Genomic DNA, 24129 nt, shown 5'->3' with positions numbered 1-24129 from the left:
AGGAGAACGAAGTCGTATTTGATGCTGAGGTGAAGAGTACTCGTAATAACAATAATATTGGTAATCATTTAGACTTGTGTAGTGTTGTGGGCGTGGCTTGCAGTCATGTGGGCGTGTCTTGCGCGCGCGCCGCCGCACAGTTTGACGGTTCACGGTGTCGGGGAAGGTTGCGGCGCGGCGCAACGCTCTCATTCTGTCATATATCAGGTACCGCGGAGCCCCGCTTACATTATTGGTACGATTAATTACAATTAATTTTATAAAAGGTATAAATAATTTAGTCTCCTTACAACCACATATAGAAAAAACGTTGACGAGTCGCTCGCGTGCGTCTCGTCCGAGTCACCGTCACCACAACAATATCGTAACACTAGTACATTTAACACAACGCATAAGATACGATAACACTACTACAATGTAATAGAACATCGGTTCAAATTTACTTCAAGTCGAAACATTGACGTGTTGCAATCGATTTGTTTCATATCACAACATAACAGTATTTAATCGCTTTATATCAAAGCTACTGAAAGCGATTCAATGCACTTGCGGTCAGATGTGAGAGTCATTCACAAGTGAGACAGCCGCGGCCGATGTAACACTATAAATTCGTACGAGTGTATGCGAGTGCCGGCGAGTCATGGCGCGCGCGTGGCGTGGCGCAGCAGCGCGCGCACTGCGGCCGCGGCGGCCTTCAGCGCCAGCACGAGCCGCTAGAAGTCTCTCGGCCGCGCGCGCGTCGTCCCACCAGACTTGGGGACGCGCCGCGTGCGCATCTCACGGTCAACCTGAAGGCAATTCAATATAATGTTAAAAAAATATAACAGACAGTTTTGGTATACTATAAGATGCAATATGACATGGCAGAGTACCTCTAACTCTTCGAGACGTTGCGTTAGGGTGAGCTTCTGCTGCACGGCGAGACGCAGCAGCTGGTTGAGGGTCTTCTTCTCGTCTTCCGCGCTCGCCAACGCTTGCGTCAGCTCGTCCACCTGCGTCACGTACTCCTCGCACCGAGCGGCGAACATAGCGCGTAAACCTGATGCAAGCACACAGATTTATATATATATACAAAATATATGTCCTGTAGGTACAGGAGCAATGCACAACAAATCATCTGAACAACAGTGTTTATATGCTCTGAAATGTAAAATACTTGGTACTCATATAAACGTAGTATAATACTAACTGGAGAACGTAGCAGCATCCTCCTTGAGCAGTCGGAGCTCGTTGCGCAACTTGAGCATAGTCTCGGTTACGATGGTCTTCTCCGTCTCGTACTTGGACTTGAGGTTGGCGAGGGCGACCTCCGCCGTGTTCTTGTTGGACTTGAGTACTGTGCGCAGAGTCGCGATCTGCTCGCGCTTCGTAGACAGGAGAGACTTCAGCTTTATCACTTGTTCCTGCAACTCGCCCACTTCCGCGCCTCGCTCTTCGCCCTCCATCACTAAAAAGTATAAACAAAAAAAAAATTAAAAAAACGTGTTTAGTGCTAATTGTCTGACAACTTTTCAGATAAATATTGTAAATACTTCAATCACTACCAATTTTAAAAATAAAACTATTTATATACTTTAAGTGTAATGAGAGATAATGAATACATAAATATTTTTTAAATACTGTATATAATAATATTACGTTGCAATAAAACTAAAATAAAATACAAAAAATTAAATGGAAGATAAAATATTACAGTCGTTACATTTTTCAATCTACAACACTTACTATAACAAAAAATAACCATAAACTAATTAATTTTTGTTATTATCTTACATGTATTTTAGCTTGAAATGTACATCATCACATAACATATTGAAGTAGCAACATGCAAGCTATGAAACTAGATTTCATAGAAGATCTTATGTTATTCAGTACATTTTCATTGTTTTTAAAACCTTCAATTCTTTTAAAATGTAATATATTTCCATATAAAATATCATCTCTCCATATATTTTTGTTATCACTTTGACAAATTTTACTGACAATTTTATTTTCTTTTGGTTTCCGAATAACTAAATTATTATTATTGTAATATATTCTATTACTTTGTCTTTGATAATTTGGGGGCGCAGCAGTGCCCACGCCAAGGTTATTAGTATTACATCTATCATTGATAATTTTATTATTATTTTGTTTCGTTATATTTTCAAAGTACTCAGTTATTTCTTTTACACTTTTCCGTGAACAATTAGTTTCATTTTGAACTTTAGATTTTTGTATAAATTGTATGGTGGATTGTATAATCAAATCTTGCAGTTTCCTTTTAGCATCCTCCTTTAATTTGCTGTTGTAATTTTCTTTGTGTATTTTACTGTAATCATCAGATGGAATATTTTGCTTACTGGACCTTGAAGCTAAGGAAACAATTTGTTATACAAAATTTATTTTCTTTATTCAAACTTATTTACCTTGACAGTTTTTAGACCAGACTTTTAATATTTTTTTGACATTTAAAGAATTTATGACAAATATCATGAGCATTTCTTTGTGTACATTTCTTACACTAAAGGTACAGTAAGGCAATCCTTAACTAATTCATTCAGTGAAGTTATCTCCTAATGGATACTAAGGAAATCACTAAGTGTGGCAGTAATTTTTAATTCAATTATTTCATAGCAAATCGAGTTCTATTGACTTATTGAGGTTTGTCTTCCACTTCACTATCTTTTAAGTTACGTGTTATAAGTATTTGTTAGTAATGTATAGTAAGTGTAGTTGTACCTGGCTGGTGTCTGAGGCGGGAGTCTAGCGCAGTGTCGAGTGCAGCTCGGAGATGTGTGAGCTGGTCGAGCAGTGTGTCCGCACAGCGCGCCACCACGCCCGCCGCGCGCAGACCCTCCAGCTCGCCCGCCGCCAGCGCCAGCGCCTCCTCCTCCACGCTGCGACCCTCAGCACCACCACCTGCACACAATACTGACTGTATTACCACCAAATACAATGTAAAAGGAATACATAAAATATTCTATCTCTCTTTAAGCACTAGATCATGTTTTAAGATTCGTAATAAATTGATTAAATTTGAACCGCATGGGCTAAAGTTGTTTACTAATGCAACAGTTAGCAGTATATACGAGCGCGGTACGTACTGTCTTGATGTCCGGCGTGTTCCAGCAACAGCCGCTCGGGCTGCGTACCGTTGACTGCGCACACGTGGTGGTACAGCTGCGCCAGCGTCTCCGCGGCCGACGTCAGCGCCGGCGCAGCGCTCGCCAGCGCACGACCAGCACCTTACAAATACAAGTATTAATTACGATTTTGTTTATTGTTATATAATTATTGACGTGTCATTTCATTGCGTTTTATTACCTCCGGCAAGCGTACGTAACAAGTCCGCATCAGCCTCGAGCGCGGCGCAGCGCAGTTCCGCTTCTGCGACGCGGTCGCTGAGCTGCGCGAGCGCCTGTCGCTGCTGCGCGGCGGGGGAGCCGGGCGCCGCACTCGCAGCGCTCAGCTCGGCCAGTGCGCCCGCCAGCGCGCTCAGCTCGCCGCCCGACACGCGCCACCACGTCAGCCACCGCGCCGCGCGAGCTGGTACACCGCCTTCCGTTTTCTCCTCCTTCTCTTCCTATATTAATTAAAAATCTGTCATGATATCCTTGAAATAATGTTATTGCAATGTCTAACAGCCACACTTAGTCTTTAGTCGTCCTTTGAGGAAATTTTTAACGAGAAATGCACTAAGGACATCTCAAGTAACCAAAATTTTTGACGAAAATTGTTTACGATTTTTTTTCCGAGACAAATAAGTAAGTGTTATTAAGTGTGGGTAAAATTCAAAGGCTACAAAGGACTGTAAAGCTAAGGAAGAAGAAGTAGAACTGACAGCGGGTGCGCAGTCTGCGTGCAGCGCGTTGAGTGCGGTGACGCGTGAGGCGACGCGCACGAGGCCGGTGCGCAGCGCGCCCGCCGCCGCGCCCTCGCTCTCCGCCGTCGCCTGCGCAGCGCGCATTGACGCCGTCAGCTGACTCTGCAACACATACACAATTCCAATAATACGTCACTGATTACGTTATCTTTTTAAACTGATTGCTCATTAAAAATAACTCTTACTGCTATACTCTGTTTTTAACTGGATTAGTTTATATTAATCTACACTAAGGGGGCTCGGTTACTGGTAATTTATGTTGCAAAATGAATTCATATTAGTACCTGTAGTAAAAACTCTATTTAAAAAATGTTATTTAACACATTAAACGACTCGTTACATTTGTATATCTTACATTTTCATTGTGCGCCTGCTCGAGCTGCTTCTCGAGACGGGATATCTCGTGCAGATGCACCTCGGAGAAGAGGTCTGCATGATGGTCGCCCATCGCTGTGGCCAGCTCCGCAGACGACGATCCGCCCGGCTCACCCTCCTCCTCCGCGCTATCTTCTGGCATACCTACACATAAACAGACATTTGTATTTAAATAATACAAGAAACAAAAGCCCTCTCAGAACGGAATTCAAACCGATACTTAATGCTACCAAAAGAGGGATGGAAGAGCAAAATATTACTTCATAGTTGACTTTTCTAGTTACCTCAAACATCTCAGGAAGATTGAATGTATCTACAGTGTGTAGTTATTTGTGAGTAAGGAAGCTATTATGAACACTGACCTCGTATACTGTAGGCGAGGTTTGTGATGTTGTAAGCGGCCTCCCTGCTGAGATGGGCGTCGAGCTCCTTCTTGGCGGCGAACTTGGCTTCCCGCTCCGCCTGCAGCGCCTCCAGCGCCTCGGCCAGCTGGCGCTCTGCGATGCGCCGCAGCGCCGCCGTCTCCTCCGCCATCGCACGCGCGTTCTCCGCCTCCTCGCGCAGCTGACGCACCTCATGTTTCAATCCTTCGAATTCAACCTGAAAATGTTAAATAGATTATTAGATACGATATTAGAATTATTGTTTGAAAACATTATTTTATTACTAAACCTACTTAAAAAAATAGGTTTAAATACTTTTTGATAACATCGCCTTACACAAGGTCTTGCTTCTCCAATAGTTAGTTGTATTGCATTCTAGATATAATGTTTCTATCACTTACATGTCTTTTTCTTATTCTTGGTATAAAGTCAAAAATATGCTTAACTACATACCTGAGAGGATCTGAGCGCGGAGACCTGCTTCTGTAGCGAGATGTTCTCGTCCTCTAAATCGGCGATGTCCAGCAGCTGACGCTGTTCCCGCTGGCGCGCCTCACGCAACTCCGCCCGCAGCGCGGCCCGCTCCGCTTCGCGCGTCGTCTTGTCCGCGCCCAGCTCGCAGCTCTCAGTCAGCAACCGGTCTCGCTCAGACACCACACGTTCTAGCTCGTGACGCAACTGAAGACCAGATAAAACAATTAAATAAGCTTTGATTTCTTCCATACATTTAACATACGATACTTATTTGAGAACATATTTTTAACGTAAAAAGATAAAATGGATAATTCAATTGATAAATAGGTCTCTATATTCCGAAAAAAAAATTTATAAGCAAAAATATTTACATCAATCAAAACAAATCTCTATTATAAAGTAGTCTTAAGCCCAACTTGAATGCTGTTGACCTGCGCTATAGTAAAAAACTTTTATAATAAATCTTTAAGAGATGCTTCAATTTTATCATAACGTTGATTCAAAACGTTGAAAATAGGTCAAAGTAGTTGATGTCTCTTATAAAAAAAAATTTGCGTAATAAATATGTATACATTTTGTTTGAATTTTTCAACATCGTCGGTCGCTGTATAATTCATTCCGATGCATTATAAACAGTGACCTATTTTCTGCAAAAACCCGCCAAGAGCTGTGGCGGGAACGATTTTAATTAATGTAAGATAGTTCAATGCTTCTGGATAATATTTTACTCAATTCAATTATTATGCATCCGATAATGTCGCTGTTGTAGCGAGAACTCTTATAAATACGATTCAATTGTTTTCAATAACATTTTTAGGTTATTATTTTCTAAGCGTCACAACTTTTAAGACGCTAAAGATTTATTTAAATCAAGCAATTGCTCCTAGTTTTCCTTTTTTGTGCGGAGTGACCAAGTCTCAAGTGATTCATTGTTCAGCAAGTAAATAACGTATAGATTTAAATAGCTAAAAATAACTCTTGTTTCAGCATGCTTTGCAGCGTGCATTTGTATTAAATATCTGATAACAAATTAGTTATGGCGCATAATAACCAGTCATGTTTCATAATAAATTTTGACGTACTTTTTAAATATGATTTATACTCATACCACATTTGCTGTTAGATATGGAGAGATAGCGGTTATATTACCATTACGTAGTTTTGTTAAGATTCGCTAGCATTAGAAGCTACTTTGTGGTTTAAGACATCCATCTTGGTTTTCGAGACGTTAAAAATCACACTTTCATTGCAATGAAAACTGCTGGTTATTAACTAACCGTCTTAAGTTAGACATTTCAGTATTGATACCTATCTAGCGTAACAAACGTAAGTTAATTAAAAAAGGATTTAAACTCCTTGAGTACTTAAGTGGTCACCCTTAATATTTAGTATGGGAACTTTTAACTCCCTTCACACTCAATTAACGACTGAAAGTGGGTTTATGAGACCAAAATTTTCGTTTAAAACATATTAACTCTATTTTGATAAAGATAATGACAGGGATGACGATTTATTTTATAAAGATATTTTGGTCTCAAAAACCCACGGTGACCCACGGAGTACACCCACGGATTAAAATGATATAAACTCCTCATATACTTCAACTATACAGTCTCAACGGATGTATTCGATCGAACGTTAAGGAAATAGCTTACTTCCTATTTAAAGGCAGTAAACTCGTCGGCACCATCTTTCAAGTTGCAGATGTTTAACATGATGACATTTAAGTTGTTGCTAGTATGTCTTTTGTTAAAAAAATAACATATCTGCAACATCTAACTTGTTGTGAATAAATGAAAAATATAAAACTAGCTCTTTGTCTAAGTTTCGGCCGCCAAATAAAATGATTTTGCCAACTTAGTTTACTTTCTTATAGGTTACCAGCTGATAATCTACATAAAGCGTCATTCCAACAGGACCTTGGACGATAAATTAATCCAATTTTTATCGCGATATAAAAAGATGCATTAACAATATAGTGCACTTGAGATCTTGAACCGACTGACAAAATACAAATTGCAGTTGATCATTCTGCAAATTTAATCTATACATTTTTTAAATTGAATGATTGCGCTAGAAGAGTTTAACTCGTTCATCTCTGGAACGAGAGGAAGTCGGAAAAAGGGATGTTTCCTGTTCAATCGGCCCAATGGAATTTTTTTGGCTCATTGTGCCAATTAAGTCTATAGAATCAAAAATAAATTCCCATTGGGCTGCTTCATCGCTAGGTCGATGGGCCAACAGGATATATTTTCCATTGGGTCGATTGAGAGCTCATAATCAAAAAATAATAATATCATTGGTCCGATTTATTTAAGTTAAGAATTCAATAGGCCCAATGGGTATTTTTTGCCATTGGACCGATTCATCGATAGGCAGATCGGTCTAACACCCGTAAAAAGTAATGCAAGAATGGAATGATACGCTTTTTATACGGAGCTGAATGAATGAATAATTGGATGTAATATAGTTCAACTAAAAATGGAGCGGACTTTTTTATTCTACCATTTTGTATTATTCTTATAGTATTATTTAAAAATTCGACGTTAGATAAAACTTCCGTTTATTTGGTAGAAAATACTACATTGCTGAGTATCTAATAAAGAAATTGGTGGTCGAGAACTTGAGTAAAAATAACAATCAATACAGACTATCATTCCCTAGTTGAATATAAAAAGTATGATTCGTTGACTGGATTGCCATGCCATGCCAGGCACTTAGTTGATTAGCCTGTAACCGCCTCGGAATTAGCCGACTGGGGTGTGGCGGCGGCGCAGCGGACGATGGCCCGCAACTACTTCGTAAATTACATGCGTCGTCTGCTTCACGATGTTCTACGACTAGTATGTAAAATAACGTAAAATGTAGGTTTCATTTTAAAAATTATGAGTGTAAATTTGTACAGTTTTAAAATATTCAAAATACCAAACGAGGATTGCGAAATTAGAGTAAATGAAAGTGAGAATAAGGGAATAAGACGTTTTCTTCTATATAGGTATTCTAGTTGTGTATACTACATGTTAGTGAAAATTGTATTTTTAATTTATAATTATTTCATTTCATTAATAAATCTACATTTTGTAGCTCGAATATTTGCAACAATTGCCATCGTTTCGTTATCGACAAAATTTGTATTAAAATTTGTCCAGCGCCCCCTATCGGGCGTAATGTACACCAAAAATCTAATACATTTTTTTACGTAATTGACGTTTACGATACGATGGCGATTGTCACGAATATTTGTGCTAGGCACACTGATATGCACTATCCGGTACAATTAGAAAAATTAAGTTATATTGTAGTTTGTTTTAGGATTTGTCGTTTTTTCGCTGCGTATATTTATGCAATCACTAACTTTAAAATAAGTAAATTTCATACGATATGCAAAGGTTCAGTATCCATAATACGTAACGTAAATTGATGCATGTATTTTAACAAGGCAGTAGACAAGTTCTGAACAATGTGTCAGGGGCTCGTCAGTTTCATGAAATAAGCACTTTAAATTCAGGGATAGCTCCCTGGAGAGGGATTGTCTGCTACATAACGAAGCGCGGGAACAGTCTATTGTACGATGAACCTTCATTGCATACATTATGTGGTTACATATTAAATAAACTATTTATCATTATAAAGTTTGCTTGTTACATGTTGCGGTTACTTAACAAAACGCTTCCATAGAATATTTTGGATTAAACTAACAGATCATTGTCTGTCTTCATCATTTTATAATATATCAAGATGGTATTTCTCTATTATAACCTCGCACCATCAGTCTTATTTAACTTGTTTTAATCGATATTATATCTATATATATAAAAGAAAGTTGTGTTAGTTACACCATTTATAACTCAAGAACGGCTGAATCGATTTGACTGAAAATTGGTGGGCAGGTAGCTTAGAACCAGGAATAGGACATAGGATAATTTTTACCCCGTTTTCTTTTCTTTTTTTTTTTTTTTTTATTCCGCGCGGACGGAGTCGCGGGAAAAAGCTAGTTAACAATAAATTTCTACAGAATTTGAATGGATGCAAAGATTTTAGACGATTGTTACTTATAAGAGAAGCATCCATATTAAAATTTTCTACTAGATTAGTTCAATTTAAATCATTAATTAGATATACGAACACGGTAAGTGCATGTCAAGGCGAAACACGTCATGTTGCCTATGCACAATATCTTCAATCTTCTGAGAGGAAAGATAACACTCGTTGAGATAACGTTAGCTATTGAATCAGATATTAACGAGAAATTAATAAACCTCTTTTATACCATCATCATAGAATCAAATGTAAAAAAATAATTTTGTGTCTGAAAACGTAGTTTAAATTTGAAATTTAGTTTATATGTCCTTATATTATACATACTTTATTCAAGAAAAATAAATATTCGCGGAATAAATTAACCAAACCAATGGTAGTAATTGGTGATAACAATATTGACCTGGCAAGTCACGAGAATACTCTTAATAAACGACGAGCTAATGGCTCACATTATCGCCCACGTAAAAGTTAACTTATTCAACAATATAAAAATGTTATAATACGATTATTAATGCTATAAACGGAAAACGAAGGAAAATGTCCCGTTGGCGTCGCGCCAACGAACAAATATCAACATCATTCCATTATCTAAGTAAACACAACATCGAACCTGAAACATGAGCTATCTCAGTGGCTGAGTTCAGGTTGTCGCTAATGCTTCGAGACATTTTCTGACAAGCTTCTGACACATCGCCATCGTAGGCACTGTAAATATACATGCAACATTTACCTCACCGCATTCGTCCATTTTAAATGAACGATCCCAGCATACCACTGATGCACTTGTAAAATATTTCCCCCACTCAAACTTGGCACAAACACTGAATATTTCGCATTATCGATGGGAAGAGTCGTGCGGCAGCAGGGTGCATCGGTGTAATCCTTACGCGCTCTCACGCCGCGTGCGAATCAAGGCCGGCCAATATAAAAATGTATTTCTGGATCAGTGTTATGGATTAATGGACGCTGCGCTTACGCCATTCGCGGCATTACATCACGGACGCTGTGGCCGCTATTGGCCGCGGCGAGTGCGACTCGTCGATTAGTTAGAGCACGATGACTAACAGGCGGTGGTGCGCGCCGGGCGGCCGGGAGCGGGCGGCAACGCAGCCCGGCCGAGGGTCCGCCGGTGATTCACAGCAACTCTCTCGTTCCATTAAACGCCGGTTTAATACAGTAATATATGTCTGGGCAAACAGACTGTAATGAGATAATGACGTGTTCTGGAGTGCCTTGGGCTCTCACGTCGCACACTGTGCGGCGCATGTAAATGCCTGTAGTATCGCCGGACTTAACCCTGACACTGCTATTATGAAACGAACTCATTCCAACGATAGTTTAACCTTTTCAGTAATCATCAATCAATCACCATCACATAAGGCAACAAAACTTTTATGTATGAGAGCTTAAAAGTATAATAAATAAATAAAGCTGTACAAACATCAATTGTCACAAACTACAAGTTACAAGATGTATTTGGGGATGAATAAAAAGTAATCATTAAACTGTTGAAAATTTGAACGAAAAAATAAATATATACCTATATAGTGTTTGAATTAATATTTCGAATTTAAAAAGTACTGAAATTGCTGTTCATAACAAAAATAGTAACTGGTGGTCCACAGTCCGCACAAGCCAAAACATGGTTTCCAAATGATTTAAGTTTTCTCATCCATTTATTTATGTGAACAAGTATTTTCGTATATTTGAAAGTGAGCGTTGACTTGTAGCTTTGATTGAAGAAGATGTAAGCTCAGGAAGAATATAAATATAAATAACAAAATTTTATACTAAAAATATTATTATTTCTTTTTCAGTAATTTCCTACTGAGTTTTGAACCCCTACATACAAAGCTATTGATGGTTTCGTCACTGTAATTTTTTTTAGTTAACAAGAATGTACTTTTTTTTAGAAAATTATCATCAAAGCAATTCTAGCAAAGCAATTCTATGTCAATAAACATTTTTTGTTTATATAAAATAATTATTTATTACGCCTCCTTAATAATTTAAAAAGGGTTGAATAAAGTTTCAAAAATAATACAAAAGTGGTCTCTGATCATTAAAAGGTTGAGAACCCATGGTTTATCCACATAATTATAATATATAATTATATTTGATAATTATCTTTAAATCTTTTATCACTATAAAGATATTCATGGTACAATATGTTAGGCATTTACTTTGTATTTTAAATTGTTAACATATAAGTTTATTTTTCAAATATTCTTTATTTAAATTCAATAGGTACTATTGTAGCTGTTTAAGGGTTTTAAAATTCAGAATAATTTTGATAAATATCTAAAACATCTTTGACTGATGCTGATGTTCTTTCTAGGTATCTCAAGAATGGCAAAATGGATCTTGCTGAATTGTGGCATAGATATACAATATATAGTTTTTTTTAATTCCGCTCAGATGGAATCGCGGGAAAAAGTTGGTACACTTTACACTGTTTTAAATAAAAACAACAACTTTGTTATCCAAAAATGTCAATAATTTTATATTCTTATTGGAAATTATATAGTTTTATAGAAAATGTGATAAACATTTGCTCATGGTGTCATTTAAGAAGATGAAAGACAAAAGTACAGATAACAAAACTTATTAAAATCTATAAATATGGCAAAATGCTTTCAACACTTCTGTAACATTACCAAAGAGACAACAAAATATTTTTTAAGGGTATCATCACTATAAACCCAATGTACACTATTAGAATCTGTTCAATGTTAGAGCTAGTGCTCTATACAAAAACTAAGATAAATAACTTACTTGTTTTGTTTCTCCTTCAAGTTCAATGATTTGTAATGTGAGAGAGCTTTCCATGGCAGCCGATTCATTGAGGAGTGCATTTTCCTGTTCAATACCACTCTGTGTGGTCACTTTCTGTGTTGTGTCGAGTTTCATCAAAGCCTGTCAAACAGATATATTAAATTTTAACATACCAAATAATATACAAAGGTATTGTATGTTAATTTACTACATTGTTCACTTAAATAAAATGAGAGTTTATTAAATTGATCTTATACAACTAGCTAGCGTAAGTCATATGAATAAATTGTTGAAAACATTTACATTTAAATTGGATGAAGTAAAACAGGATTTCACTTATAATTTTTGTAAGTAGTTCAGTGCTCACATATAAGATGTTTTAATCTTATTTAGAGTTACCGTTTGCTTTAGCTTAATGAGAATCCAGTAATGCATGAAAAGTGAAAATAAGACGGTATGTAGGACATCTAACCTCTTGGGTGATCTCAAGTTCGTGTTTTGTGTTCTCGTACAGGCTTTCCAGTTCATTACATCTTTGCTGCAGTGCACTTTTTTCCTCTAGCAGCACCAGGCCTAGCTGAGCCGATTGGATCTTCTCGCTGCTGGCCTGGTCCAGTTCCCGACTGAGTCTCTCAATCTCCACCTTCAAGTCCATGATCGAAAGTTCGTTATGTGCCGTGGCTGCCATCGTGTGACAGTTAGACGGCTAATTATCTAAAACTTCATATACAAAGTAAATAATCTTAGAAAAACAACTTTAAAACGTGTAAAATCAATGTTTCTACATTCTCCTAACAAAAAGTATAACGTATTGACAGTTCGTTCAATGGCCTCTTTTTTTTTAATTGTTGTCAGTGTCAGACTTAATTTTTAGTCATCAGTGTTGCAAGCCTAAAATACATTTTACCCAGTTTCCTCCATTAAACACTCGCAATCAAATCAACGCAGTAGATCGATAGCGCATTATTTTGAATTGAAATACAAAAAAAAAAACGTGATTACGTTTTTAATATGTATCAGAGTGATGTCTGTTTGGATGGCACCATTAAGAAAAGTGATATCATTTTCGTATATGCCTAGGGAGCCGTTTACTGACGAAACCTTAAATTAGACAGCTTAAAGTTCCTGTATTTATATTTTTAGATTTATGACTATTGAGATTGATGAAATACTCAAGAATATAGCCCGTATTAAGAGCACCCGAAATCGACGTGCTTCTAGGCATAGTTGTATAAATGTAGAAGCGAGAGATGTGTCAGGACCGTGTCAAATACAAGTCTGTGATCTCCGCCTACATCTCTATAGGCCATAAATGGTATAGGCAATTTACATCGTCAGGTACACGTGACCTCGATTTTTTTTACTGGAGTTTACATTTAAAATATATCTGGTAGGGTGACAGGAAAGCTTTATAAATATTACATAAATAATACAGGAAAGTTGATTTGTAAGATTGCTAAAGGACCTTGAAGTTATTAAAGAAGTCAGGTAATTTTTAAATTATTGGAATAACGAAAAGTTTTAAGCAGACATTTTAACACTATCTAGAAACAGCTAGAAACTCTCGCTTGCGATCTGAGAAGGCCCCGTCACTTCATACAATAGGTTACATTTCATTCATCAGACATCGATATATATAAAAGAAAGTCGTGTTAGTTACACTATTTATAACTCAAGAACGGCTGAATCGATTTGACTGAAAATTGGTGGGCAGGTAGCTTAGAACTAGGAAACGGACATAGGATAATTTTTACCCCGTTTTCTATTTTTTATTCCGCGCAGACGGAGTCGCGGGTAAAATCTAGTAGGACATAAATACAAACAATTTTTTTAATTCACAATGCATTTATTGATAATGACATGATTTTTTATTCATTTGGTTATTTACGCCTATATTGATTCTAAAATGGAAAAAATTGATTACGTGTCTTATTGTACTAGCACCGGAAAGTTTAGTGACGGTTTTTGGTTATTAGTTAACATAAATTCTAGTCACAACTTTAATTGACCCCTAGCATGCAACCAATGAGTTTGCATAGTATTTACATCAATAAAAAAATGTAAATCCCCTTTAACATACTAAAAATCATGTATGAAGAAAATATCAACGCAAACCATTTTTTATTTTATTTTTTCTCATTAGCTGTATGTAATAATTACAATAATATTAATTTGGAATGTTAAATATATTAATATTAAATATAAATCTATAAATACCAGTATTTAGTATTTTCCTAGATAATAAAACATGTATTATTTTAACCATGAATTTCTACTACTGACTCATACAAAAATAGCTGGATGACAATATACTTCTGTATGAGTATTTCGGCAATGGAACCTCCAGATATCGACTCCTACGATTAATGGAGATCCCATTAAATATATCCAGTACAAAATTCGTAATTAATTATAAAATTAGAGCGATTAAACATAAAGGTACAAATTAATTTCAATATAAAATATCAATAATTTAAATACAAAGGAAATTAAAAACTCTTGATTTCTTATTGCTATGTAAATTATATAATTGAATTTCACATATTATTGCTTACATACTTATAAATTAAAAGTAATCAGTATAAAGTGTGTATAGTTGATATGGACACAATAGTTTTAGTACTTTACTCTCAAAATACTATGCAACCAGAATAACATGATACTCTAGTTGTCATGTAACTTACCAATCATGTTTTATTTCCTAAAAATAAAACAAACCAATTATTTTCACTAAGCAAAGTTTCAATTTTAAGTTACATTACATTGAGAGTAAAGTATTAAATTATATTAATTTGTACTAAAATCCTAAGTTTATTTCTGACTATGGCTCGATATTGGAAAACAGCATCTTATTTTACAATTGTAACTAAAAAAAAAAAATTTGTATAATAAATCAACATTTTCTATTATCAATAAGTAAATTGGCACCAAAATGGCGAAATTCCAGTAAAATGGTACAAAAGAAAAATCGGTGAGAGAAACTTAATAAAATATGAGATTATTACTTGAGCAACACAAAATTACTAACCAAAATAAGGTTATGAGCAAAAATTTTTTTAATTATTAGCAAAATAAGTTGATGAAAATGATTAATTAATTTATAATGACATTAATAATCAAATAAATTATAATTTCGTTTAAATAATGATTAAAAATTGGAAATAAAATGAAAAAGATATTTAAATATAGTTAAAGTGATTTTACTATGCATTGTACTAAATATTAATTTCATATTAAAATATTTATTACCTATTTCTACCACAAACATTAATTTCATCTTATAAACAGCAAATATAATTTAATAATTTCAATTCATTAAATCCATTAAGAAAATAATTTTAATAAATATTGTACACAAAACTTGTGTCGAAACATGTTTGCTGCGAAATAATAATAAAAAATTCTATTGTATAAATTGTCTATGTCATTTTTAACTGTGTATTAGACTACAGTGACATTAATATTTATACATTGTTGTATGTATTTTGTCAAAGAGGCTGTCAAAAATGACAAAATGTGACAGTTCAAATGTCATTGCAGGCCAAAACCACACAAGTAAAAGACACAAATCCTAATTTATTAAATTACATTTAAATATAAATAAGACTGCACAGATTCTATAAGAAAACAAACACTAAGCAGTAAAGACTAGAAGAAAAGTTAATGTAGTAAAGTTTTTGTGAGGGACAGTGACAAATTGGTTGTTTCCCATTGGACCTACTGATTTTATAAGTTCGATCGACCCAATGGGAAAAAAATTCCCATTAGACCGGCAGCCCAACGAGAAATACCCGACAAATCGAGACTTTAGCGCATCATGTAAATATTAATACAATAACCGTGTGATGAAATATCTCTGAGATGACTCTGTCGTTATCTTTGACAAAACAGAAGACAGCAATATGTTTTAAACAGGGATTTTAGCCTCAGAAACCCACGGTAAGTATATAAATCGAGACTATAATTAAAGACTTACAATGTCCCAAGATTTTTGTAATGATAAACCCACTGTTAATTGAATATCAAAATACATGAAACTAAAATGATAAATAAAGTTCGGTTAAGGTGATCAATAATAAATTAGCAAATATATCAAAAAGATTTCACATTATTATTAGTTATTTTATACTGTTTTAATAAAAAAATCTACTATTTATACGATATATAATTACAGTAATCACAAACTCCATTATTACTTTAAATTAGTAGATATACATTATCTATAACCAAAGTATTAACAGTTCTGTCAATGTCAAACTTTTGACAGATGTCATAGAAAAAATCAAAAACATCTGATATATATTTCCTGCTATGTTACAAATGTGTTCGTAAAATTTTGGATAATAAAGTCCCAAGGTATACGGTTGTAAAAAGTTTTGGCGTGTGTATTGAGCTGTTGGATATGTGTTGAGTGGGGGGTTGTCGTGCGCTACATGAGGCGGCAGTTGGAGGGTGCGGGGGGCGCGGGGGGTGGCGGCACGGCGACCGGCGCCGGGTTTGAGTCGGCGGGCACTTTAGGGGACTCCTTGCGAACTGATTGCTTCGACACCTCCTGCGCCTTCTGCGGTGGCGGCAGTATGGCTTCTTGAGGTGTTTGCTGGAAATTTAATACAACACAACAATAAAGCAACATTACGTTTGATACTAAAGAGTATTATCTAAAATATTCTGAAATAATCAGTAGACATACCAAATAAAATAACTATACAATTTTACCTGAGATTTTAGTTCCAAGTTTAAAGAGCCTGTACTAGGTGTTCGCACACGGTTTTTGACCATTGAAACTCTTCGTTCACGCGCATTGATGATGGACGTCAGAAACGGCACTTGGTTATTAATCGCCATCATGAACGGTTTGTAGCCCAGACTGTAATTGTTTAATACGTAAAAATATTAATTCATAAAATCTTGAAAACAAGAACAAGTAAAATTTAAATGAACTTTTGAATCAATGAAAAATTTCATAAAACATGCAAACAGTATAAAAAGCTATAGTTACCACTCGGCGTCGCTCCAGGCGCAGAGGTCTATTATTGCGGTGCGCAGACGGCGCACGGCGGCGGCGCTGACGTCATGCGCACGCGCCGCGTTTGCAGTGCGCAGCACAGCGAGCGCGTCGCGCAGCGCCACCGCTACAATTAGCGCCCATTCCACGCACGACGCCTCCGTCATCAGTTGTAAGAAATATCTGAAATAAGAACAGAGTAGTGACAATCAACTGTTTAACTATTTCTTGCGTCTGCGAGCTGTTCGTTACGTACCGTAACCGTACATGTGCGGTATGATCGCCGCGCTCTGCCTGATGCACGTGTAGGCGCTCCATGAGGGCCGCATAACGCCGCTCCTCCCCGCCTCCGCCCTCACTCGCCCCGCCCCACGCCACAGCCCCGCCCTCCGCCACGCTGCACTCTCCCGCTGAACTGTAATACGATCTCAGTTACATTGTGTTATATTGTACTTTTAAATACTATATCTACATTACAGTGTAATGCTACCTGACGGGTCCAGGTGAAATAGGTGCGCCGAGTGCTATGGGCAGGGCCGCACGCAGCGACAGGCTCATGTAGCTGCTGTCGCCGCACAAGCTGTCCGTCTCTGCGGATGGTGTGCTTGGACCTATAAGAAGACTTATTCATTATTCAAGGCTCCACGATACCTTAAGATGTATCTTCCAAAAAAGTTTGAATTACACCATTTTTTTATTCCAAATACATACAAATTCCAAATACATATAAATACATAAATGAATTAAAAAAATTAAGAAGTTATAAGAAAACTTTTTTGAAGTGTTAACTGACTTGGTACGACGCTGGCCTTGCGCTGTATGTAGTGCTCGTCCCCCTGCTGCAGCACGGGGTAGGGCCAGTTGAAGTCATCGTGCAGCCGCTTGAGGCAGAGCACGGCGCTGTCGACTCTCGCGGCGCGCTCGCGTTCTCCCGCCAGCCAAGCCACCAGGTGCAGGTCGAGTGCGGCCGCCAGCCGGCCCAGCGCCACCAGCCTCGCCGTCGACAGCAACAGCCGCGCGTGACGCTGGATCATCATGTCGATGAAGAATTCCTCCGCTGTGCCGCTGTACGATTCCCTGTTGTTAAAAAATTAACAAAAATATAGTAGGTTAATTCCTCGATCTTCTTCTTTTCGATTCTTCAATTTTGTGAATTCTTCAGTTAGACATATCCACTAAATGTTAAGATACCTGTCAGCGCGCGCGGGCACAGACTTCTTGCGCTTGACGGCTGCGGTGCGGCGCGCGGGCGGGGGTGCGGGCGCGGCTGCCGGAGGGGAAGGTTCCCGCGGCGCTGTCGTCGTGCTAAAGCTGCGCCCTCTGCCGCCAGCCAGCTACACAACACGCAGAATATTACAAAGAAACCATTAAAAAATCTGTAATAACCAGTAGATGTGACATTTAAAATCTTTTAACCCCTTGTTTGTGTACTTTAGGCAATACGGTTACCTGCATGGTGCCGAGTATAACGGATAGATCTTCCGCATTGGGCACGGTCTGCGGCTGTACGATCTGACCGTACTTGGCCTGCACGTTCACAGAGTTGCGCGGTGAGTCCACATCGTTAGGATCTACACATCGACAATAAACGTTAGTCTATTAACAGTTTTAAAACAGACATCAAATGTATTAAGAAGGGTATATTATTAAAGCAAATAAACTGAACAAAGCCTACCTATGGCTCTGAGGAAGCGCACAAGGTCCCTAGCGAGGTCCCAGCGCTCATGCTGCAGCGCCGTGTCCAGTAGCTGCGTGGCCAATTGCCGGCTCACAGCCGAACTCTCCAGGTTCTGAAAACATATATATGAGTTTATACTGACTTCCCAAAGATCATTATTAAATATATATTATATTTCTGCAACATATTAATACAAGCAAAGTTACCTTACACCTAAAAAATTACATTGATATAATTTGAAATGATAAGTTTTTAGTATAACGCGTATGTTAAAAAAAAATAATTAAAGCATATTATACATTTGAGGTAAAAGCTAAAAATATTTACGAAACAAACTTTAAATAAAAAGCAACATCTTCTAATAAACACACCTAACTATATTTTCAATTTTTAAATCTACCCTGTGTAATAATCAAATTAAATTTCTAACACAAAACTAATGTTTTAGAGAAATATTTTAGATTGTTCAATATTTCTAAATACATATACATAGTAAAGTGTATATTTGTGTATTTATTTTATGGAATAAGAAAAATTACCTTTGAAATCTGAAAATAACAATAAATCAACCAGTTACATTTAAATTATAATCAATCTGTTAGACACAAACACATTTATATGCACCTATCCCATATTAAGTAATAACAAAAGCACTAACCGTGGGTTTCTGAGACCAAAATCTCCGTTTAAATATATTGTTATCTGTTTTGTCAAAAATAATGACAGAGATGACGATATGTTATACAAATATTTTGGTCTCAGAAATAAAAGGTAAATATTATACTTAAGTTAAAATTAATTCAAGGACAACAAAAAGCATAGTCAAAATGACTGTAGGTTTCGACTTCCGTGACATTTATATGAATACATATTGCTTTCTCTGTTCTATCAAAGATAATGAAAAGGACGTCAATATAGTCAATGTAGTGTTCTGGGGTCACATACTAGCAGTACTAACCTGCAGTATGATGAGGTACGATGCGGCAGTGTCCAGCATCTTCCTCTGCAGACACTCCTGGAACAGCTCCTTAGGCTTCCCAGCCGCCGAGAACAGGTACGCCCACAGAGCTATTTCTGTTTTTCTAGCGCATTGTACCACTGTCTGGAAACAAATCATATCTTAAAAAATTATATTCAAAATTCACTCTAAAAAAGTCAAGGAAATAAACTGCACAAACATTGGGACGGTATTAGCTTCTTATGAAGTATACTCAACCCACCTGTAGATAGACTGGGAACTCGTGAACGAACTCAATGACGCTGGGCAGTTGTGCGTCGGGTATGGGCTCCTTGCTGGTGGCCTCCTCCTCCAGCACCTCGTGCAACAGCAGCTCCAACGAGTGCGGGAAGTAGGGCAGCTGCGCGCACGACCGCGCTATCTCCCACGCATGGTAGCCCAGGTTACGACGCAGCAGTTGACGTAAGATCTGATGCAGGTACACCTGGCTCTGGAATATTACACATATGTATACTTTTACTCTATCTTTGTTTAGAAAAAAAAATTGTTGTACGTCTACACTTACCGTTCTATTGACAACACAGAATGGCAAAGAGAACACGGAGTTGGAGTCTGATGCATAAAGAGTTGTGTCGTTTTCTGCTCCCAGCAGTATGGCGTCGTCGAAAAGAATTGCTAGAAAGAAAGATGTTGCATGTGATAGTACAAAATCACTAAAACAAGTTTGTTTCTTACTCATCATATTCCTAACCTTTTTTCTACTGAGAAGCAGAGCAGAATGTACTACTCTTCCATACTTCTTTATCAGGCGTCATAACTGAATTAAATTTGTGACTAATGCAACTAATGTATTATGGCCCTACTCACTGAGAGGGTATATGTTAAGATGGAAAGGCAGCATGATGCGCTTGGCCATGAAGGTGTGCCGTGAGGAGTCGGGGCGGCGTGTGGCGTCACGCGGTAGCAGCGGCAGCCAGACGCGAGCGCCCAGCGCGCCGCACCACAGCCACAGCGCACGCGACAGTTGCGTCTGCTGGCGCCCGCTGCCGCACGACCACACGCTCTCCACGCACGAGGCTAACACCGTTGCCGGCAGGCAGCTGTACGCCTACAAACAAAGTTGACATCGTCTTCGTATATGCTTTCGCGTTGTTGTCAGATGAGTTCAGTATTGGGTGCATTATGGGAAGGAATGTAGGTATCCCGCGTCTATTCAACATAAAAGCAATATATTTATATACAATTCATGTGATTGTTGCAATTTAGTCTTTGCCGTCGAAGTGTTTCCTTTCGGAAAATTGGCGCATTGAACACTGCCACAGTAATTTACAGGTGAACATATATTGAAAAAAAAAACAATTGCATATAGTTGCACAAAACTTATTTGCGTATTGATTAGGAATAGTTTTCACGCGCGGCTACGCGGTTGCAATTTGGTATGTCGCTCTTATTTCATAATATCGAAACTGTACATCGACAAATAGTTAACCCTAAGTTTAATGGTGCTTTATTTAAAAGTTTTAAAGAGTTCAGTCTCATAATAGACATTTGGCTTTGTTTCCTTGAACTACAATGTTTTAAAAGCAATAACGTTAACATCAAAAAGACGTAGAAGAATTTTAAAACATAAATTATGTACATAACAGGATATTTTATAATTAACTACTTAAAAATTATATAAGTTCCGTTTTAAATATATTCTGACTTAGGCCGTCATTTGCGAGTCCTGCGGCGCGAGTTTACCGGCTTTTAGCCTCGGGGTCAGCGCTAACATTACGGCCAGCAATGTTATTAGAGCAAATCATAATTTGCTGGTTCCTCGCTGGTATTGCATGAACATTCGTTACGCTTCACAAGCTATCGATATTCAAGTTACCTCAACACTAATGTAAGGATAATATAAAATGCTGAAATTATTTAAATGCTGCCATTGCTGTATGCAATTTCATAAACAGTGCATTTTCCAGCCTAAGTAAATGGGTGTAATAAAAAATTCTTTACACTTTTACATTTATCCAATAGTGGACGGCAAAACTATGATAATTATGGAGTGACATGACATGACATGACACACAATTTTTTTTTTCTTAATGCATACAAATCTATATATATAAAAGAAAGTTGTGTTAGTTACACCATTTATAACTCAAGAGCAGTTGAATCGATTTGACTGAAAATTGGTGGGCAGGTAGCTTAGAACCAGGAAACGGACATAGGATAATTTTTACCCCGTTTTCTATTTTTTTTTTATTCCGCGCGGACGGAGTCGCGGGTAAAAGCTAGTCTTTTATAATAAGAAACTAATTGTTCCCGTGTTAACTGAGGAAACACAACTCTTTCATAATCCCTTAATTAATATAAGTTATTAAAATGATTACATTGTTGTAGTTAACATTCTTCACACTCAATAAAATTTAACACTTATTAAAGGAAACGTTAATTAAGTTAATTCAAAGTTAGTGGTCTTCATAATATCGACAGCAGTATCGATACAGTACATATCGCGTTTTCACCGATCGAAGGTTGTTTGAAAATATGGAAGCGTGATGCAAGGCTCGTGGAGCGGACACGGGCGGCGCGGGCGCACCCGCTCTATATCCTCTCCACGCCAGGACACGGACGTGTTAAATAATCGCCTATAAATGGTCCAGCCTAACTAACTAAGTACCAGTACGTTTTGCACACCAGGTGGCGACAGCTCCTCGCAAAAAAATGAAACTTTATTTAGCGGTGTGTTTTTTTTTGTATAGACAAGATAAATATGGGTTTTTGAATGATACGGTATTGAAGTGTTGTTTTTTAATTGTCTAGGTAACGTGCCTTCTTGCCCTGACAGCAGTTAGCAAGGCTGATGGGACGCTAGACGGACTCATCTACGCCCCAGGGCATTCCTCTGTAGATTACTATGTGAGTGTTGTAATATTTAAGTTGCCACAGACCACTCACAACGTAATGTCCTTTTCAAGTCTGATATGGATTGAAATGAAACGGTTATAATATAGTTTTACTGAAATACATATGTTCCTGTTCGTAGGCGTATCCAAGTTATGCCTTCGAGTATGCAGTAAAAGATCCGCATACTGGAGACAACAAGGCGCAATGGGAGAAACGAGACGGAGACTCGGTTAAAGGTAAGTTTAAAGTCTTAAATAATCAAGCCCTTGGTTTACGGGGACATTTTTTGTATTCTCTTAAACCTATTAATTCCTTTTAATTAAAAGTTATAATTATTTGTTATTTTAGAAAATTTATCCATATCATGTTTATTTGACAGGGGCATACTCACTCGTGGAGCCCGACGGTAGCATACGGGTGGTGGAATACTGGGCAGATGCAAAGTCTGGCTTCAACGCTGTGGTAAAACGCATCGGTCCTAACCTTCACCCCGTTGCGGCGCCCATATACAAGGCGCCCATTCCCCTGCTGAGCCACGGATCCGCCGTCGCCCCTATCAGCGTGGGCTCGGTGGCCAAAATCGAGGCGCTTGCTAACGCGCCTTTAGTCAGTGGATCAGCTTATAGTGGGGCCGTCTCCTCTTCGGCTTTCTACAAAGCTGCGCCAATTGCTAAATCGGTTGCACCGATAGCCCCAATCCTAACAACTCCCATTTATAAAGCTCCAATCATACCACAACCTATTATTACTGAATCTTATGAGAAGGCACCCCTACCCAATCCGATCCTAGCCGAATCTATCTACAAAGCGTTATCTATTCCGACCGCGCCTATTAAAACAGCGCCTCTATTAGATCCAGGTCTGTTAGCTCCATGGCCGCTATTGAAAAGTACGGAGCAACTATCCCCGATCTCATTGGGAGATTACTTGCTGAAAGATTCTTTGCTAGCAGGTAACGGATACGACCTTGGATATGATGCTCATGGAGCGTCATGGGACAGCCTGGGTTTGGGATATAAACACTGAGCGCAGCGGGAAAGATGACGGCATGAACTCGACAACATATTTAGCTGCCGCTACCAAAAACTCTTGTACCTAGTCCCTTCTTAAATAGTAAGAGCATTAGTGTCAAATCGTGTAAGTGTTAGGATAATAAATATGTTATTTAAATTAGTTGGAAATAAAGCTGCACTGATAAATACATCGGCCACTGTGTGGTAACCCATCTTTGTTTCATTTAACCTCATTCTTCAGTATGTATGTATGTATGCAACATTTGCATAAGTAACTATCAAAAACACTCGACTGTAACAATTACACACATTTATAAATGATGTTCGAAAATTAAGAATTGATGTTAATATATAAATATATATATAACATGTATCCGTGGTAAGGATGAAAAAAAAAATATTACTAACTTGCACTTTAACAACTTAAAGAGATGCTACGACGATTCGTAGAGGGGCTACGAAAACATATATAGGCTAATCCCGACCTAATTTCAGATTTAATCTTATATAAAATAATCAAATTTTAAGACATTAAGAAATTTTCATATCATTGTTTTCTCCAACTCGAGAGTCTACTTTGGTCAATTAATTTTGCTTTCTCAGTGTAAAAACTGGTATACAAAAATAAGAGTTTAAACGATTATTAGTACAAAACTACAAATCAGCT

The 24129-nt window shown here is 37.5% G+C and overlaps 3 protein-coding genes across 4 annotated transcripts; 1 reads left to right on the top strand and 2 right to left on the bottom strand.

Annotated features, from left to right (window-relative positions):
* Window positions 1-538: 538 nt before the first annotated feature.
* Window positions 539-12739, bottom strand: LOC106716490 (protein bicaudal D). Of its 2 annotated transcripts, XM_014510008.2 has the most exons (12): window positions 12386-12739; window positions 11914-12054; window positions 5077-5301; window positions 4603-4840; window positions 4221-4384; window positions 3824-3967; window positions 3307-3565; window positions 3087-3227; window positions 2722-2901; window positions 1190-1447; window positions 873-1039; window positions 539-788 (listed from the first exon to the last, which is right to left on the bottom strand). In XM_014510008.2, exons 1-12 carry the CDS (start codon window positions 12599-12601, stop codon window positions 714-716), a joined length of 2208 nt encoding a protein of 735 aa, XP_014365494.2. In that variant the 5' UTR covers window positions 12602-12739; the 3' UTR covers window positions 539-713. The 2 variants fall into 2 exon arrangements, with proteins under 2 accessions (XP_014365494.2, XP_045537425.1); XM_045681469.1 differs by lacking the exons at window positions 11914-12054; window positions 12386-12739 and adding an exon at window positions 9869-10503.
* Window positions 12740-16138: 3399 nt separating this feature from the next.
* LOC123721808 (guanine nucleotide exchange factor subunit Rich-like) lies at window positions 16139-21328 on the bottom strand. Its single transcript, XM_045681666.1, has 14 exons — window positions 21266-21328; window positions 20422-20662; window positions 20120-20229; window positions 19817-20044; window positions 19555-19698; window positions 18594-18708; window positions 18368-18489; window positions 18110-18252; window positions 17712-17995; window positions 17409-17529; window positions 17175-17333; window positions 16913-17101; window positions 16630-16780; window positions 16139-16510 (listed from the first exon to the last, which is right to left on the bottom strand). The coding sequence occupies exons 1-14, from the start codon at window positions 21326-21328 to the stop codon at window positions 16343-16345; spliced, it is 2238 nt and encodes a 745-aa protein (XP_045537622.1). The 3' UTR covers window positions 16139-16342.
* A 545-nt stretch (window positions 21329-21873) lies between these two features.
* LOC106716775 (cuticle protein) lies at window positions 21874-23652 on the top strand. The gene is made up of 4 exons (XM_014510369.2): window positions 21874-22284; window positions 22366-22461; window positions 22589-22685; window positions 22829-23652. The coding sequence occupies exons 1-4, from the start codon at window positions 22267-22269 to the stop codon at window positions 23473-23475; spliced, it is 858 nt and encodes a 285-aa protein (XP_014365855.2). The 5' UTR covers window positions 21874-22266; the 3' UTR covers window positions 23476-23652.
* Window positions 23653-24129: the final 477 nt, after the last annotated feature.

This window comes from Papilio machaon, chromosome 16 (assembly GCF_912999745.1).
Source record: "Papilio machaon chromosome 16, ilPapMach1.1, whole genome shotgun sequence".
Lineage (NCBI taxonomy): Eukaryota > Metazoa > Arthropoda > Insecta > Lepidoptera > Papilionidae > Papilio > Papilio machaon.
The sequence above is the reverse complement of the archived record's forward strand: the minus strand, read 5'-3'. Positions and strand labels throughout refer to the sequence as shown.